The sequence below is a fragment of the Lacerta agilis genome, chromosome 10, assembly GCF_009819535.1.
Source record: "Lacerta agilis isolate rLacAgi1 chromosome 10, rLacAgi1.pri, whole genome shotgun sequence".
NCBI classification, from domain to species: domain Eukaryota; kingdom Metazoa; phylum Chordata; class Lepidosauria; order Squamata; family Lacertidae; genus Lacerta; species Lacerta agilis.
Genome location: NC_046321.1, coordinates 34,335,877 through 34,355,140, shown reverse-complemented (window position 1 = coordinate 34,355,140; position 19,264 = coordinate 34,335,877). Strand labels below are relative to the sequence as shown.

The 19,264-nt window shown below is 43.6% G+C and overlaps 1 protein-coding gene across 4 annotated transcripts in view; it reads right to left on the bottom strand.

Moving 5' to 3' along the window:
- The window catches only part of TMCC3 (transmembrane and coiled-coil domain family 3), a 92,414-nt gene that overhangs the window by 27,333 nt on the left and 45,817 nt on the right, over positions 1-19,264 (bottom strand). The window contains exon 1 of one of the 4 annotated variants that reach the window (XM_033162122.1): positions 12,185-12,409. The exons of the other annotated variants lie outside the window; for them this stretch is intronic. Within the exon in view, the coding sequence (XP_033018013.1) occupies positions 12,185-12,262 (78 nt within the window). The 5' untranslated portion in view covers positions 12,263-12,409. Of the gene's footprint in view, positions 1-12,184; positions 12,410-19,264 lie in introns of those variants that run through there. 4 annotated transcript variants of the gene reach the window in all.

Below are 19,264 nucleotides of genomic sequence, written 5' to 3'. Positions count from 1 at the left end.
CCTATGGAAAGCTTGCATGCATGAAATGTATCTGAGAACTGGCAAGCTGTTGGCCTTGGTGACAGTAACTTCACCCTATATTCGCTGATGAAGAAAAACAAAAATACAGAAGCAGTCCATCCATAATAAAACACAAATTAGTACACAAAATCTGCTGTACTTCTCTTCTTTCCAAAAGCAGTACTCACTAGACGAGGAATCGTTTTTTGGGGAATATGATTTCCAGTAACATGGCCAAGTCCTGTAGCTTGCGAATAACAGAAAAAACAGTGTCTCTAAACATGCGCAGAATGCTTTTCCTCACCACAAAGAAAGCACACAGCCTGTTGCCAGACCATGATGGTTAAGAAGCAGGGCTTTACAAGGCAAATGCTACGGGTCAAAACCACAGGATTAATTACAGTAGCAGAAATGCTGGCAAACATAGATAGCTGAAGAAAATTGGTATGTTTCCCAAAATGATTCAAAGAACTCTTTATCAAGTGAAAGTCTGCTTTGGAATGCTGCAGCATGAAAATACATTTCAAGCAGTTTCAACAACCTTGGTAAAGAATTCTTCAAAACCAACTTCTATCTTTGTGTTTTGGCAAAAGCCTACTCACAAGTAGGCTTGAGCCCCAGGACTACTACACCTGGAAATCAAGCGCTGCTCTAGATTCAGATAGGATACTGCTACACAAGCTGGTCAAATGATATTCATGTTGAGACTGCCTTTCTTCCTTTCAGACGCTTCCTAGAATAGAACTAGGTTATTTGTATTAGGCATCACAGATTGTGCTCTTGTTCAACAGGGCACAGAGTACACAAGTTCTCAAAGATACCATTTGTTCTTCTGTAGTTTTGCAAAATGATTGCATAAGGATTCATGTTTTTTAGCATATACTTTGCAAGTGTTTTTTTTTAAAAAATAGTAACCTTGTTTGTTTTATGCGTAAAATCCAATGTGCCAAGTCACAGAGTTTCAGCACCAGGAAGGAACTGAATCAGTCTGAGGAAGACTACGAAGGACAGACTTTAATGCGTGGCTTGATTAGTCTTGTAAGCCAGAAAGGTTGTTTCTAACTTTAATTACAAAACTAGAGGCCAAACAAAATGTGTTGCACAATGATAAGTTTAGCTTATATTGTGACTTTGAAATTATATTTCCCATATTTATTGAAGAGCAGAAAGCAAGCTGTGCATTCATACTAGTGGTTATGACAATTGGTTGTTAGAAGTTTAGGGAAGGTCAGTAGGAGAGCAGATTTTCAGCAAATTAAGCCTTTGACTCTCAACTACATTACAAACATGGGAGCAGTTTAAAAAAATGCCTTAATTGTTGAAGGCAAAAGTACAAAGTAATTAGAAAAAGTTAAGGGTAATAAATGCATATGAAGCAATTCCACATCAGAAGCAAAAGCCCAATGCAGTAAAAAGAAGAGGAGGAGGAAAAATAAACATTAAATTGAAACTTCTGCAGAACTAATTGGAGTGTATGGAAATGTTAGGTAAATCTGAAGCAAACAAATTATTCAGGAATATTCTGGATTCCTCTTTCTGTGAGATTGACTAGGTAAGCAACCAATAAGTGGTACCTCGGGTTACATACGCTTCAGGTTACATACACGTCAGGTTACAGACTCCACTAACCCAGAAATAATGCTTCAGGTTAAGACCTTTGCTTCAGGATAAGAACAGAAATCATGCTCTGGTGGCGCAGAGGCAGCGGGAGGTCCCATTAGCTAAAGTGGTGCTTCAGGATAAGAACAGTTTCAGGTTAAGAACGGACCTCTGGAACGAATTAAGTACTTAACCAGAGGTACCACTGTAGTTGTTTAAATCTAGGATATCATACCTCGGTGTGAAGTTCCCTTTAAACACTGTGACTAACACCCAAGAGAAGGGAGCACTCTTTAAAAACACTAGGCAAGTCCTAAATCACTTTGAAATGTGTAGGTGAGCTCCAATGGTGCAAATCTGAACTGCAAGAAAAAACAAACTAACAGAGCACGTCTTGGCATGTTTGCTTCAGCCAATGTATGGGTTGGCTTGTCAGCTGCTGTTCTAGATCACTGCAGCCTAAAATAAATACTGAGAATAAAGTTGCATTCCAACTATTTAATCCCCAGGCTATTTAATATCTACACGAATTGAACCTCTGCCTGAGTTGTCCAGGGTGAGGCGGCACCAATATGATGATAATCCAACTCTATTTCTACTTTTTTAACTGAGTCAAACAAATATGTGTCAGGATTATGGAATGAGTGACAAGATAGGGGTATTGTACAGGTGGGGAGAACTCATCTTCCAAGGGCTGGTTCTCTGACTATGCTGGATAGTCACATTTTGCTTAAAATGTCACGGCTGTAGCCTGGGATGTTCTTTAGATCTTGCCTTTGTAGTCCAAGTGGCATCCATGTCTACTTGAAGCACCTCTTATCAGCTCCAAATGATACATCAGCTGCAGTAGTTCTTGAACAGGAATAACCCTCCTATATGAGATATCCATGCTTTGGTCACATAAAGATTACTGTAGTGTGTTTTATGTGGGCCTGCCTTTGATAACCACTTATAAACTTCAGTTGGGCCAAAAATGTAACAGCAAGACTTCTGATTGTGTTATCCCACAATGGACTCATTAACCTAGCCTGCAAAATCTACATGAACTTCTGGAGTGCTACCAAGTGCAATTCAAACTGTTGGACTTTGTCTATATAACCCTAAATAGCCTGGGACTAGTGTATCTGAAGATTTCTTCCTTGTGTACAATCCAGCCCATATGCTTTGGATGACCTTTCCTAGGCTAGGCCCCCCCCCCCTCCAAGATGACCTGAGTAATAACTAAAAATGTATTTGCCACTGGGCTGGAATGCCTATGGAACCCCCTTCCCTAAGTGTTTAGGTTCCAAGCAAAAAACTACCCTACCCAGACTAGCCCTACCATTAGACAGAATGAGGCAGCTGCCTCAGGCAACTGATTTTCCGTGTTATGAAAGGGCACCAAATTGCTATTTAAGTTATCACTATTTTCAGGGAAGGGGAGAGGTGGTGCTTGTGAGATTTATTTTTTTGTCTCAGGTGCCCAAACAGGCCTTGAGTACCACACACTTAGACTTAGGAAGAAAGAAGCCATTTGCTTACGGACCTACACAGCAACATGTCTTGGGCTGGCATTGACACTCCAATACCTCATAGTTTCTTTATTTTAGCTCCTTCTGGAGTAGCTAGTAAAAACTTGAAACAGTAAAAACCATTTCTTCTTTTTCATTATGTTGTTAAGTATCATTAATTCTATCCTTTTTATTTTTTTATTGTGATTACAGTATATTCTTAGGACAACTATTTGCAACAGTGAAGCATAAATATTTTCCCTTTTAATTCATTGATAGTAGCTATTGATCATGACTTTTTACTAACTGACTGGCTTGTTAGTTTTAAGCTACAGATCACGTAACATAAAGGTTATATTTTGTTTTATGTGATTTTATAGAATCATAGAATCCTAGAGTTGGAAGGGTAATCTAGTCCAACCCCCTGCAATGCAGGAATCATGCATTATACATTTTGCAATCTTCCATGGGAAGATAATAATTTCTACCACTCAGTTTAAAAAAAAAAAAAACCCAACATATTTTAAAACACCACCTAAATGCATGGTTTAGTTCAAAAGGCCCTAGGACTGGGTAGAAGCTTTGTTTCTAAGGTCCCTGTGTGAAGAGCAACCTCAGAAAAAAGGTCCTATTGGTTTAATTGGGCCAAGAAACTGTAACTGGCCGTCCCACAATGCCGGGGGAACTTCTGACTAAACTGTACTATTGAGTAACAAATCAAAGTCTAACTCCAAGAAGTGAAACTGACAGCCTCTGGAGTGCAGAGACATGATGCCAGCTGGCTTTGCATCTGAACATTTTGCACAGAGACAGCAGCAATGACAAGCGAGCAAACTGGAACTCCTTAGTTGTCTGTGTCCCAACAGGGAAATGCCAAGCTGACAGAAGGACACATCCTTCAAAATTTTCCAGAAGCACGATCCATGGTTTCTCAACAGAAATGTTAAGAAAAAGGAAGGCATGCACAGGTTTCAATATATTGCTGCCTTCAATCCCGGTCGGTCACTCAGTCACGTAACAAACATCTCACTCGCCAAGTCAAACAGCAGCTAAAATGCTTTAGTATGGCTGTCCACAAACTTTAGGCAAGGGACGAGGAACCTTTCACCCTCCAGATGTTATTAGCTTGCAACTTCCATCAGCCGCAGTCATTATGTCCAGAGATGGTTGGAGCTGTAATCAAACATCATCTGGAGGGTCACATGTTTTATTGGAGGGTCACGTGTTTTATTCAGAAATAAGTCACCCTGTTTTCAATTACCCCGAGGTTTATGCTGATGGCATTGCATATCCTGAGTACATGGTAAGCTGAGTTTGGTTTGATAATAATATAATTACAATGAATATTTTGGTTTTTCACAAAATTCCCATTTATAATAATAATAATAATAATAATAATAATAATAATAATAATAATAATTTATTTATACCCCGCTCATCTGGCTGGGTTTCTGCAGCCACCCTGGGCAGCTTCCAGCAGGATATTAAAAACACAATAATATTTCAAACATTAAAAACTTCCCTAAATAGGGAAGTCTTCAGATGTCTTCTAAAAGTCAGATAGTTGTTTATTTCCTTGACATCTGATGGGAGGGCATTCCACAGGGAGGGTGCCACCACCAAGAAGGCCCTCTGCCTGGTTCCCTGTAACCTCACTTCTTGCAGTGAGAGAGCTCAGTGTCTGGGTTGAATGATAGGGGTGGAGACGCTCCTTCGGGTATACTGGGCTGAGGCCATTCAAAATATAAAATAAAACAGAGAATTTCTCTCTCGGTATCTTCAAATTTTCCACCCACTCTAGTTCTGCTTCCTCTTGTTTGAAACTAATTTGGAATAAACAACTTTGGAGAATCTGGGAGAAGAAGCAGTAAATCAGACCAGTGAGGCTGATGGATTATCCAGATTTTGACAGCAGATAATCCCATCACTAAGCTTCTGACTGTTTTAAGTAAACCAGTCTTCTATTCTCTGTATCTGTGAAGAAAAGGTTCAAAACAGAAAGCCAAAATACTTAAATGATACACTAGCCCAAGGTTCTTAGTCCAGATTGCTGTATGTGGTTGAAACAGTTCTTACATGGTGGGGGAACATAAATGTGCCCGATGGAGTACTGCATGTGGCTTAGGATCAATATCATTTTGTCATACTCATTATAAAGCATAATTAAAAGCAATGGCATTACTGAAACTTCATAGGAACCTGGAGCTCTGGAGCCCTGAATGATTCAGCAAAGTGGCTTTCAGGAGAAAAATGAGCCTGTCTGGCTGTTTCAGGGGGAAAACCTCCAGAGTAATAGGGTGTAATTTAAAATATGTAAAAACTTCAGTTACTGTACTCCCAAGTTACTCACACAACTATTTAAACATGATCCTCTAGGATGTTCCCTATTAACTCATACTCTACTTCTAGAATGTTACCATCAGACATGGGCTTTGAAAGACATATACTTTACAAATCACAGCAGATTTCTGCCAGAATATAAACAGAGGCATCTTAGAGCTGTATCTCTGCATTTCAATCTGATAAGAATGTCAGTGTAATTTGGACCACTGTTACTCTTTCAGTTCTCTAACAAAGAGCATTGTGGCAACTTAAAGACTAACAAAATACTACAACAACAACAACAACAACAACAACAACAACAACAACAACAGCAACAAATTTATTATTGCATACAGTGGCGTAGTGTTGGGGGTGGGAGGGCCATGATCCCTGGCACAAATTTATGAGGGGGTGCAACCAGGCACCCCCACAACAGGCTCCCTCATCAAGGCCGGAGCTGCAGGGAGGCAAACCACACCCGGCTGGGCCTTCAGGGCTGGGGTTGTGCCTCCTCCTCATGCCCGGCAAAGGGACACCCGTATGTGCCCTGGCCCTGGGCCAGCAGAGAGAGAAGGCGGGGAAAGGCACTGCAGTCGCCCACCAAGAAGGGAGGGAGGAAGAGGAAGTCAGGAAAGCACTGCCGGAACCATGTGCATTGCCCAGGGTGCCTTGCTGCAAGGACAGGAGGGCAACACAGCATTGCTCCTGGCTTTGCATTTCTCTGCCTTATTTCTGTTTCCAGGTTGGGGCTAGTTTGCAAGGACAGACTCCCTTGTTTAGACCCTGGCCGGCAAAGGAAATGACCAGAGCCCAGTCCACCAGGGGGGCACAACACAACAAAACACACCCCGGGCGCAGGCAACCCATGCTATGCCCGTGATTGTATAAGCCAGGGGTCAGCAAACTTTTTAAGGAGGGGGCTGGTCCACTGTCCCTCAGACCTTGGGGGGGCAGACTATATTGGGGAGGGGTGAACGAATTCCTATGCCCCACAAATAACCCAAAGATGCATTTTAAATAAAAGCACACATTCTAATCATGTAAAAACACCAGGCAGGCCCCACAAATAACCCAGATATGCATTTTAAATAAAAGGACACATTCTACTCATGTAAAAACACGCAGATTCCTGGACCGTCCGTGGGCCACATTTAGAAGGCGATTGGGCCGGATCTGGCTCCCGGGCCTTAGTTTGCCTACCCATGGTATAAGCTGTCATGGATCACAGTCCACTGCATAGATGCATAAAGCAATACTTATATTTATAACATTGGTTCCCCCCCCCCCAAAAAAAACCACCTCCAGAGAGGGTGGGAGGAGAAAGAGTTTTCAGGGAGGAGACTGTAAACAAGGAGGTCAGGGAAGGCTGCTTTTAAAAAGAACATATACTGTACGTTTTCATTGTTTTATAAGTGTAACGGTTATATTATGTTGTTGTAACCCGCCTTGGACCTTATACCGTAGTAAAGATTGGGTAAGAAATCTTAAAAATAAATAAATGGATCAGGATTTTTATTTTTATCACCCGAGCTTCATCTGGTTTTCATCTGTCTTCAGTTCGGTGGACTTCATGAGTTTGAGACACCAAGAATCATCCATCAAAACACACAAAAATATTTTGGATCTCCACCACTTACCTCCCTGCCCCCTGCCAGTAGTCATACTAAGCTTCAATCCATTAGGTGAACAAAAAGTTCACTGTTTCCTGTACTGCCTTGTAGAGAAATAGCACTTGAGTTAAGCACAAATTTGTACAATGATGACAGTGTGCTAACAATCAAAGCCACAGCAAATGACCTTATTTATTTTAAAATGTTCAATTATGCAGAAACAATCTGAAGCACACCCTCTGTTTAGTAATGTCCCTTAATGTTTAGTAATGTCCCTTAATGTTTAGTAATGTCCCTTAATGTGACGAGAGGAGCAGAAAGAGAGCCTAACATTCTGTTCAGGAAGATTACTTCCTTTTCTACACAGATAAATAATCCAACTGCTTCAAGCTGTGAAGTTTGTTTCTTTTGAAGCACTAAACATCTCATCCTAGAAGAGCAGAAGCAGAATTCTCTTCTCCAGAGCCAAAACCAGCAAGGCCAAATTATAATGTAAATAATCAAGACCCACTTGCTTTGGTTTTTACTAGACAGATATTACTTTACTTACTCATATCTGACTGGCTAAAATGTTTGCAAAGTAGACAATTATTTGAACCACTGTAGTCATTTAGGAAAGGGACGTGGGTGGCGCTGTTGGTTAAACCACAGAGCCTAGGGCTTGCTGATCAGAAGGTCGGCAGTTCGAATCCCCGCAACAGGGTGAGCTCCCGTTGCTCGGTCCCAGCTCCTGCCCACCTAGCAGTTCGAAAGCACGTCAAAGTGCTAGTAAATAAATAGGTACCACTCCAGTGGGAAGGTAAACGGCGTTTCCGTGCGCTGCTCTGGTTCGCCAGAAGCGGCTTAGTCATGCTGGCCACATGACCCGGAAGCTGTACACCAGCTCCCTCAGCCAGTAACGCGAGATGAGCACCACAACCCCAAAGTCGGCCACGACTGGACCTAACGGTCAGGGGTCCCTTTACCTTTACTAGTCATTTAGGAAGGAAACCTGGTGCAGAACAGTCATAAACACTGATCCTAAGACCTCCACAATGCTCCTTCATGAAAAAGGCTTTGGAAATAAACCCCGAGGAACAATCCATACTCACTGCCTTGTGGGACGTCATGGAAAGAAGAAATGGCTAAATAGTAAACAAGGGGTTCTCAAGCTTTTTCTCTGGGCCACACTTTCAGAATACAAATTTGCTCGCACCATGCCAATTTTTGAGTTGATAAGAAATAAATTGGAAAAGAAAAAAGAAAGAACTCCTAGCAGTGCTTGATTTACAATACATAATACAGCTACTTTAGCCTATGGTCACAGGACATCCAGAAAGTATAAAACAATGCAGCTATGTAAGAGCATGAATCATTCCCAAAATATACCGGTAATTATAAACAAGTCTCTTACATATGTATCTTAAGCATGTACACAAACTCAAAGAGAGGTCTGAGCTTGCTTTTGCCGGGTAATCTCATTTATATTTGAGACAAGCAAATTCTAATCTCCTCATCAACATAAAGAAGTCTTTCTCTTTTCTGACCTTTTGTATTTGTTAAGAGTTGAAAACCCCGCTTCACAACAATATGTGAAGAACTGTAGAATCTCCCGGCCACACTTGCATCCTCTCCTGTCATACCAGTGTGGCAGTCTACACCCTTTGAGAACCACTGGAGCAAACCCTATACAAATCCAGAGCGGAGTCCCGAAGGCAGTTGGATGGAGTCTTGTATGCATCCTTCCGGCAGCTCCGGCAGCCAAGCTGGTGCCAAATGTATTGCTTTCCTTTCCTTTGGACCACATCAGCAAGGCTGAGAGAGGAGCCTTTTGTCTGGGCAGCCCAGGACCTCCACACACACTGCCCTGGCTTGTGCCCCAGAGAGTTCACTTTGGTGCTGTTAACACAGCAAAAACAACAAGGGAGGCAGCAGTTATGATTTATAAGCTCAGCCTGATTGTTGTAAGATAGAACTGCTATGGGTTGCCTTAATCAGTAGGAGTAATCATCATGTCTCACTGGTCAGCTACCACCTGCCTTAAGCTGGGCAGCTCCCAGTCCATAAAGTACTGACCCAGCACTGTCAGCCTGCTTCAATGGGAGCTTTGAGGTTAGAGTATCATTGAACAAGCCAACCAGGCACTCTCCTGCATCGATCTGTACAGCCACAGCAGGCGCTGTAACTATACAATGGTTTTATTTCACCCCCGAAGGTACACTTTCCCATTGTCTTCTAAGACAAACAGATGCCAATGAATAGTTCCTATAATGGGCCAAACCAACAGCAAAACTTTGTTTCAGTGGTCATATCTGGCAGCTCCTGACATCAGTTGCAGGTGGGTGCAGTCAAGGGGGCAAAGATGTTGACAACAGGTCCTGTTTAAAGGGCCCTGGACCCAACCAATGGAACACAAATGTCACAAAGAGAGGAAAATCACCAGGGGCTAGAGGATGAAGCAAGCAAGGTGGCAATGACAAGGAGGTGGAGCTGTGAAAGTGGCAGACAGAAACCTTTCCACAAACTGTGTATTGAGAACTTGGCAGGAATGACTTAACCCCTCTGCCTACGACAGAATTCAGGATAAGAGGCATGGGGCAATCTTACAAGTGCCTGGGGAGAGGGCAGACCAATGCCATACCCCACCCCCGCTTTAGACACTCAAATAATAAACACCTGACTTGCTTTTCACTCTTTAGATTTTTGCATGTGGTCTTCTCATTTACTTAATTTTATTCAAGCTCCGTCTTTGCCATTTTTTGTTGTTGTTGTTCAGTTGTTCAGTCGTGTCCGACACTTCGTGACCCCATGGACCAGAGCATGCCAGGCACGCCTATCCTTCACTGCCTCTCTCAGTTTAGCCAAACTCATGTTAGTTAAACCGAAAGCAAAATAGACTTGGTTTAAAATGAAGGTATTATGAAGATCTTTCTTCTAAAACCAAAACTCAGATCTTATAATAATTTCAATGTAACACTCCAGTTATGAAATAATAATCGTACAGAATGGATCATTCTGCTGTCCAAAGTTGCTGGTTCCTGCCCCGCACAGCACAATTGTTGCTGAGCAGAAGCTGGCTGCGGTAGAATCTTTGGCACTGGCAGATACTGCCTGTGATGTCAGTGGGATCGCCCAACTTTACTTTAAAACCAGCCCTAGCATGCTCTACTTTTTATTAGATGATCAACCCTGGTCAAAGTGGGAGAGTTAACCCTTTCCCCTGTGCCATTTCCCTGATCTATTATTATCTAAGATACTGTTAGCCCAGATTTCACCCCGGTGGGACTAATAATTCCACAACAACAATTTATATCATAAAAAACTCTCATGGGTATAACCCCCATCCTCAGTGCCATTGCCCTGATCGCATCCAAGCAGGTCCTAGCAGCTTTAAGCTGTGCACACATTACCATTTACTCTGGCTCCAGTGCACTCCCACTACTGATGTTTGAAGCTGGACCTAATGGTCAGGGGTCCCTTTACCTTTACACATGACATTAGCTATAATCCATATCTAGAGTTCCTTGAGAAATACTGCTATTTGATGTTTCCCCCATCCAACTGTTTAAACCAGCTTCCATTCAGTTTGAAAGCATAAGCCACATTCACTCTGCAGTTATACGGAGGTGTGTAAATTTGAGACAGCTATTGCACATGCACAGACGACAGCATATGCACAGATGACAGCCCCATGAATGGCTTGCTGGGTGGGTTGCAGGAGTGAGAAAACCAAAAAGGTAATGTGCATCAGGTGAAGACATCCCAGCTGAGCCCCTTTCCTCTCTGGTGTGTACAGCACCATGGAAATGCAACCTGAAATGCAACAAGCAGACACCACAACCTCACTGCATTTTAAACTGCTAACGTGTACCTAGCCATAAGGTCAAAAGAGCAAATGTTGAGTATTCAGAACTGCAGGCCCAAAGGAGGGCCTAGGCAAGTAGTTTGATGCAGGGATACAAAAAAAAGGCTGTAAAAATGCCAGAATGGCCAGCTCAAGTGTTTTATTAATTAAGAGTGCAAACTTTACAACACAGCATGCAGAACACTGCTGCCTTTACACACACACACACACGGGACAGACACTGCAACAATGAGAGGTTGTCATGATTTGTCTGCACTCCAGCAAACGTTTACATCCTTTATGCAAAAAGCAGCATATGTCAGTTTGTCCAGAATCTCCCATCACACCTGGGATGGGTGACAGCTATCCAAAGTTTCTCCCCTCTCTGGGCCTAGCGCCCATCATCCCAAGGTCCACAGATAAGTACAGCATCAAAGCAAGCCAATTAGCATATATCAAAGCAAGTAAATATAAACATATGTATAAGCTCATTCTTGCCACAACTATCAATTAGCTTGGGGGTTATCCTGACTACGAATATGGCATTTGTAGGCCTTCCGTTCCAGAACATTTCATACTGTATTTGGTTCAGCATATCCAGCTCCTGGTTCCTGACTTTTTTGACTGCCCTGAGTTCCAAGGACACTGCCCACCTGTTTCAACACAGCAAACAGCCACATACTGGCTGAGCTCAGGGTGCCAAACACTTCGTTCCAAACGTTTGCAAAATTACATTCAAATAGTTAGGGAGTGGTTAATCCTAGCTTTAATAACCAGAGCGTTTTCACCTGTGCAGAATGCCTGCATGGAATGTCTTCAGAGAAAGGGGGAAAGCCCTTCAGAGACTCTCCTCCAATTAATTTTTAGCAGCTCTCCCAACCCAGGCGCCCACAATGTCCCAAGTCCGGATAACTGTTACTAAACAGAGGAGCAAATGCAAGCGGGGGCCGGATGCCCAGTCACCAGCGACTGCTCCTCCGGGCAGCAAGGCAAGTTGAAACCTGACATTTGACACATCGCAATGGCACGCTGCTGAACTGGAGCCTGTTTTGGGGACATGACACCTGCCTCCGACAACACCCAGAGGCGACGAAAGGCGCGTCCCCAGATGGAAACCTGGAGCGAGCTTAAGCCCTGAACCACCCCAAAGAGTGCAGGGGCGACAGGGACGCCGGCGGGTATCCTGAATCAAACTAAACAGCAAGGTTTTGCAGCGCTGGCTCAGTTCGATCAAGTGCCGATGAGAAAAGCAGCGCCGGGCGCTTCCAAACGAAACCGAGCCTGGCAGGCGAGGGAGCCTGCAGGAGGAGGGAATGGAGGGGGCAGAATAGAAAGATTACCCGGGTCTTGAAGCGCCGGTGCCTCTCCGGGTCCGAGTAGGTCCTGTCCACCGCCAGCGCGGTGTCGCTGCCAGGCATGGTGGCCACGTTCTTTCCTGCGCCCTTCGACACCCAGCCAGAGTCCCAAACCTCCGTAGCCGAGCAGCGAGGTTGCCGGAGTCCCTCTGCCTGGCCAGGCACAGCACTAGGCTGCCTGGCTCTCGCCGCCTCCTGGGCGTGTGTGCGAGGGAGATAGGGCGGGCGGCTGAAGCGGTGCGCTTCGACGAGGCACGCCCACCAGAGGCTCCCCGAGCTCGACTGACGCCCTCCAGCCTTCCGCCCTCTCGCGGCGCGCCTTCCTGAAAAGCGCTCAGGAGGAAACGAGCGGCGTCTACGCCAAAGGAAAAAAAAAAAACCTCGCCAGAGACAGAAGCGCCCTCCCTCGGAAGGTGAAAGGCAAAAGGCCGCTTGGGGGCTGTGGGCTAAACCGAAACCCCAACCGCGCCGCCACCCTGGGCTCGAACCACAGGTTGCTGCTCCAGTCCCACCCGCACATCCCAAGAGACCACCAGTTTAAAATAAAAAATAGTCGCTGGGGCTGGGGGCGCTTGGATGCGTGGAACCTCTTAGTTTGGGAATCAAGCAAAAGGAAACGTGCGCGAGCGCGCACACACAAAAACAACAGGAAATCTAACGCTTTGCTAGCGAAAGTTATCAGTAAGGCAAAGTTCTGTAATGGAAAAGCGGGACTCTTCAGGATCCAGATAGGAAAACTCCTTTCCTTGATACCATAGACGAATGTGAATTGCTTGAAAAGTGTGAGTGGACTGCTTGAAAAGTGTGAGTGGAAACTGTCCAGTTAATTCAGGGGGGGGGGGCTACAGGTCCAGCTGCCCTGTTGTGTTGTTTTTTTTTTTTAAAAAAAAAATAGTTCGAGAAATGGCAGAAAGGAGCAGGCCAAACTGATCACTGGGACTGGAAAACCTCTTCTTTATAAGGAGAGGCTAAATGTTTGGGACTTTCTAAATTGGGATGGGGAGGTAACTAGGGTGAGGGGGCCTGATATTTATGAAATCACAACTAAGATATTGTAGCGTGGAGTGCTCTTTTTTTTAAGTTTTCCTGCCACCCCATTTCTGCTCCATCTATCAGCCAGCACCCCATTATCATGGAGCATGCACAGAACACATTAGGAACATAGACAGCTGCCATACTGAGTAAGGCCCTTTGATTCATTCTAACTCAAGACTGTCTACACAGGCACCCTGGGTTCATTTAAAGGTTTTCCCCCCTTTAAAAAATACTACAAATCTTTGGGTTCCTCCCCCCTACCTGCTCTTCTTCTTTAGCAATCACTCGTAGCTGAGTAAGATTTTCTTCCATGAATATGGTCTTAACAGTGTCCATAAGTGACTGTGGAGTCCAATTCCAGCTAATACTTTAACACCTGAGCTATATTAATATTTATGTTGAGGCATGGTGGAGAGAAAGTGAATATATTTACACCACCAACTCCCTCCTGACATTAGGACTCAAAGCAACCCAGAGGAACAACAGACAAAAGAGAGTAATTCTTCATCAAAAAACACAATGTATGGAACCCCTTACTATAAGACCTGGTAATGGCCACTAGCTATCACAGCAGAGAGCTACAGATAGTTGTATTCATTCCTGGGAATCTGTCCAATCCCTTACAAAAGTTAATGGTACTGAATTCCCTAAGCTAATTACATATATGCTACAAAGTAACTGAGACTCGATTTTTTTTTATATAAGCTAAACAAAAAGCAGATGTTTTAAGGATTTATCCTACAATATTCTCTCGGGTGCAGTGAATATTTCATAAATCATGAGCAACGGCTGTCTAAGTTGATTGATGAGTAGAAGAAAACCACTCAGGAGGTCAAGCTGAGCAATCTAAGTTTGTGCTTTCATTTTATTCTCTCTCTCTCCCCCCCCCACACAATTTCTTCAATCTAGTACAAAAGTCTAATACAAGACAGCTTTCCTGTTTTTCTCAAATTGCCAGACCATGTGGTTCAATTAGTGTTCTTGAAATGGAAAGGCATTGTGATGGGCAGCAATGCCCTCCTATCGTTACTTTTTCATCTCCTTCTCTTCAAAATCTATCTGTGCTCCCCAGATGTTATTTCAGTAATTTTGCATCTTGAAAAGAGAACCATGCAGTGATTTTCTGATGCCGTTGTGGTAGTATAAGATAACATGAGAGGAAAAGCAATTTTCAAGAAACCCTACTCATAGCTTTACTTCACTATCTGAGATTCTAGGAAAATGTATAAAAATAGGATGTAATTTCTAATGGTTCAAAAGATGGGTGGCACCTTACTCTCTAAACTACCTGCTCTATAAATGTTTGTTGGGGCTATTACACAGAGACTGACATGCAGAGAAGCCCACTTATCTCCCTTTCCTTTCCTCTTATCATGCGGCCGCCTTACCCAAGGAGTATGAATGGGACTGAGAAGAATGCTATCTTTGCTTCCCAATAAATCTTCCTTGCCAGGGATGGAGATGATTCCAGAGTGGCAGTCTGTTCATCTTGAAACAACAACAAGTAGACCATGAAGTTGGGATAGCTCAGTTGGTTGAGCATGAGACTCTTAATCTCAGGGTTGTGGGTTCAAGCCTTACATTGGGCAAATAAATCCTGCATTGCAGGGGTTGGTTTAGATGACATTCATGGTCCCTTCGAACTCTATGATTCTATGACAGGGCAAGAAGCTGACTGCAATATATAACTTAGAATCTGTTTATCACAGGAACAGTTCTCTACACCTCAAACAGGATACTGTACAACTGGAACAGGGTGACTTGAATAAGTGCTTCTCAAGCTATCTGAGATGGTAGACTAGCAACCCCCACACACAATATGCCAAAAACTAGTATCATGTTTAGTCCCTGAAGTACACCATCCAACCTGGGCTATGATGGTGTTGCCTTTGAGTAGCACTGACCTAAATGGGGCTGGAGCAATTCCTCGATGAGGACATATTTGCAACACTTGGGGCTTTTTTATTTATAAAAGACTTTAGGAGTAACGTATTAATGAGACATAAAATTATGCACTGAGTGGTGAAAGGAAATTAGAGCTTTCCTCCCTCTCTTATAATAGCAGAACCAGGCTCATCCAGTTAAGCTGACTATTAGAAAATTCAGAACAAACAAAAAGAAGTACATCTTCACATAGCACTGAGTTTACCGTAACTATGGAAGTCACCACCCACAAGATGTAGTAGTAATGGATGCCAACTTGAGTAGCTTTAAGTGGTGCAGCAGTAAAACTGCTAGCACATATGCAAAGCTAAGCAGGGTCCGGTATGGTTTCAAATTGGATGGGGGACGACATGTTGAGATTCCTGCATTGCAGGGAGTTGGACTAGATGACCCTCGGGGTACCTTCCAATTATATGGTTCTATGAAAAGGGGATTAGACGGGTCAATGTCTGTGTAGTCATGATGCCAAGATACTACGTCTAGTATCAGAGGTGGTACACTACTGAAGTCTGAATGCCAGTTGCTGGGCAACAGGAGCAGGAGAGCCCTGTTGTGCTCATGTCCTGCTTGCAGGCCTCTCACAGGCATCTGGTTGGCTAATCTGAGAACTAGATGGGCATTTGTTCTGATCTTGTAAAGCTCTTACGTTTGTAGGAGGACTAGAAATGTGTGGATCAGGAGTTCAAATTCACAAACACAATCTGAATCCTATCTACTCATAACAGTTATTGTGATGCATGCATGCTGGACACTGCACAGAATTGTCTAATAATAATCTGAAGGACATTTGGTTCAATCCTCTGTAAATGCAACAGTGTTATCCACACAAGTACCCTTTACAAACTAGCTGGTATGATCAAGGCTGCAGCATGTTCAAATTGTAAGCAGAAGCAAACATGGTGCACTATACAACTTTGTTTTCAAGCTTCAAGTAACAGCACCCATGAGACATGCATATATATTGCACCTGCAGATACTCATGGGGTTTAATTCAGATTTTGAAATATTCCCATAATTGCTTGCATGGTTTGCTAACCATTCTATGCGTAGGAAATACCAAAGTCAGCAGTTAATTGTGCAGAATCAAAATATCAAGTAAGCTGCATGGAAACATTGATAGCATAAAGAAGAAGAAAGATAGCTTTCCATATGTGTGTATAACTATACATATATAACTATGTATCAATTGCCTTCTCCTTTCAGAAAATTATTACCATTTCAGTGCATATGCTTGTGGATAAATAGCAGAATTACCCTCTGTAATGAGTGCAACCTGGTTCATAGAAACTTTAGGCCTAGTTCCACAAACAGCTGTTGAGGTGATAAACCTAGGTCCAGACTGTGCAGGCATGAACTCACATGACTGAATGCTCCTTCCCCAATTTACATTAAATCCACAAGGAATGTTTTTTGTATGAAGGATCATTTAATCATGTACTCCCATCTGCAGTCTGAGGTAGTACAGTTCAGACAGAGGTTCATTACCTTATCTGCTTTTTTTTTTTTTGGAAGAAGCAAGCCTTAGTGTGCTACCAATAAAGGATAGCATATGAACTGGATCAGAAGCTGCCAAAAGTATGCACTTTGCATAAAACTAGCTGTCTAGTCCTGTTATGTCAGGTGAGTTTCAGTTAGTAAGGCTTGAGGATGCAGACAAGGTGCTTGAATTGGTCAGGGCAGCCACTTGCCCCCTTGGCTGATAAAAACTAGCAGGGAGGGGGCAGCTGGCTGGGCCAGGGAGATGATTAATGCCTCCTTGTGAGAGGGAGTGGTCCCTGCCTGCTTCAAGCAGGCAATGGTAAAACCCCTCCTCAACAACCCCTCCCTGGATTCAGAAAATCTAAGTACTGTAACTATACCGGCCAGTTACCAATATCCCTTTCTTGTGCAAGGTTCTTGAGTGGGTGGTTGCAGACTAGACCCAGGTGCTCTCAGAGGAAAATAGTTTTCTAGATTCATTTCAATCAGGGTTTAAGCTGGGTTTTAGCACAGAAACTGCTTTGGTCACCCTGTATGATGACTTCTGTCGGGGGGACGGGACGTGTTCTTGTTCGTTCTCCTTGACCTCTCAGTGGCTTTTCATACCATCAACCATGGTATACTCTGGACCGGCTCTCTGATTTAGGGGTGGGTGACACTGCTTTGCGGCAGTTCCAGTCCTACTTGGATGATTGTTTCCAGAGTGATGCTTGGGGAGTGCTCTTCAGTTCCATGGAACCTTTAATGTGGGGTTCCTCAGGGTTCTATTTTATCCCCCACGCTGTTTAACATCTACATAAAACCAGTGAGTGGGGTCATTGGGAGTTTTGGAGTACAATAGCAGCAGTATGCTGATAACACACAGCTCTACTTTTCCTTTACATCTTCAAGTGTGGCAATGGATGTACTGGACCGTTGTCTTGCCTTGGCAATGGACTGGATGAGAGCCAATAAACCGAAGCTCAATCCAGGTAAGACTGAGGCACTGTTAGAGGGTGGTTCCTTAGACCAGATGGATGGGACTTGATGGAGTTACACTCCTTCTGAAGAAGTGAGTATGCAGCTAGAAGGTACTTCTGGATCCACTGCTGTCACTTGAGGTTCAGGTGGCCTTGGTGGCATGGAGTGTCTTCCATCAGCTTCAGCTGGTGGACCAGCTGCACCCTGTCTGGTGTCATGGATTGGCTGGATGCAGAGGAGTGGTGTGAGGCACAAGCTGGGGAACCCCCGGGGGAAGAAGGCTCAGAGCCAGGGGATTGGTGGTGGGACAACAATGAGTGGTCAGAGGGGGAAGAGGAAGCAGATTGGGAGGAGGAGGTGTTGGAAGCTGATGAGGTAACAGGGTTTAGTGAGCAGGAAGAGCACTGGCCATGAAGCACTGCATCACAATTAAGGGTTCTTATTATTGTATGAGCTCTCTGTTGTTGACAGAAAAAGCATTTCAGACCTTATCTGTTTGACCTTGTATGACAGATAATAACCACTATGCAGGAAATCACAAAGGTTTGACTGTCCATGCTTCTCTCATTTTCCAGTACGCTATGATCACAAGGAAAGTAACTTTCAACCAAATGCTATTTGGCCTGCCATGTAAATAGCAATAAGCTGCAGCAACTATCAGTGCCAGTTCTGTATCAGCCAAGGAATGAGCGGTATGGCTGTGTGACACAGGACATGCTGTATTTCACAAGAACACTATCAATGAACACTCCAAGTAACTGTCATCCTTTCACGATCTCATTAAATGAGGTATTCCAACTGCTAAGGCACATGCATCTCTCAGTCTAATACAACGGACACGAAACCACACCAACTGTTGTGGTACACTACATAAACTTACTTAGGTAGTTGAAACCATTTGCCATTTCCCCTAATAACTGAAAGTAATCATAAGCTGAAAGCAACTGGCTTGCACTATATTTATGAATCTGGATTTACTTTTCTCACCTATGTATAGAAAGTAAAAGCTAAGCAGAGAACAAAAGAAGTTCTTCAAGTTTGGGTTCATATGTTTGTTGTTGTTTAGATTTGTATACCGCCCTATACCCATTAGATCTGAGGGTGTTTCACAACATAAAAATACACAATTTATATTATTTACAGTGTGCACATGAGAACGGGTCTCTGCATAGAAGAGATTGCAATTTAAAACTTGCCCATGGCAGGAAAGTAAAGACTGGGGTAAACAGGGCAGCAGTATATGATTCTTTCTGTTGCATGTGCTTTGACTTAGGCCACATTCACACCATACGTTTAAAAGCTCTATGATACTACTATACAGTGGTGCCCCGCTAGACGAAAATAATTCGTTCTGCGAGTATTTTCATCTAGCGGGTTTTTCGTCTAGCGAAGCGGCAATGTAACCGCGGTTTTCGCTAGACGAAAAAAAAAGAGACGAAAAATTTTCGACTTGCGAGGCAGCCCCATAGACTTTTCCGTCTTGCGGGGCAGCCTCCCGCTAGACGAATGCCTTCGTCTAGCGAGTTTTTCGTCTAGCGAGGCATTTGTCTAGCGGGGCACCACTGTAAACAGTTGTGGCTTCCCCCAAAGGATTCTGGAAGCTGTAGTTTGCTAAGGGTGGTGAGAGTTGTTAGGAGATTCCCTGTG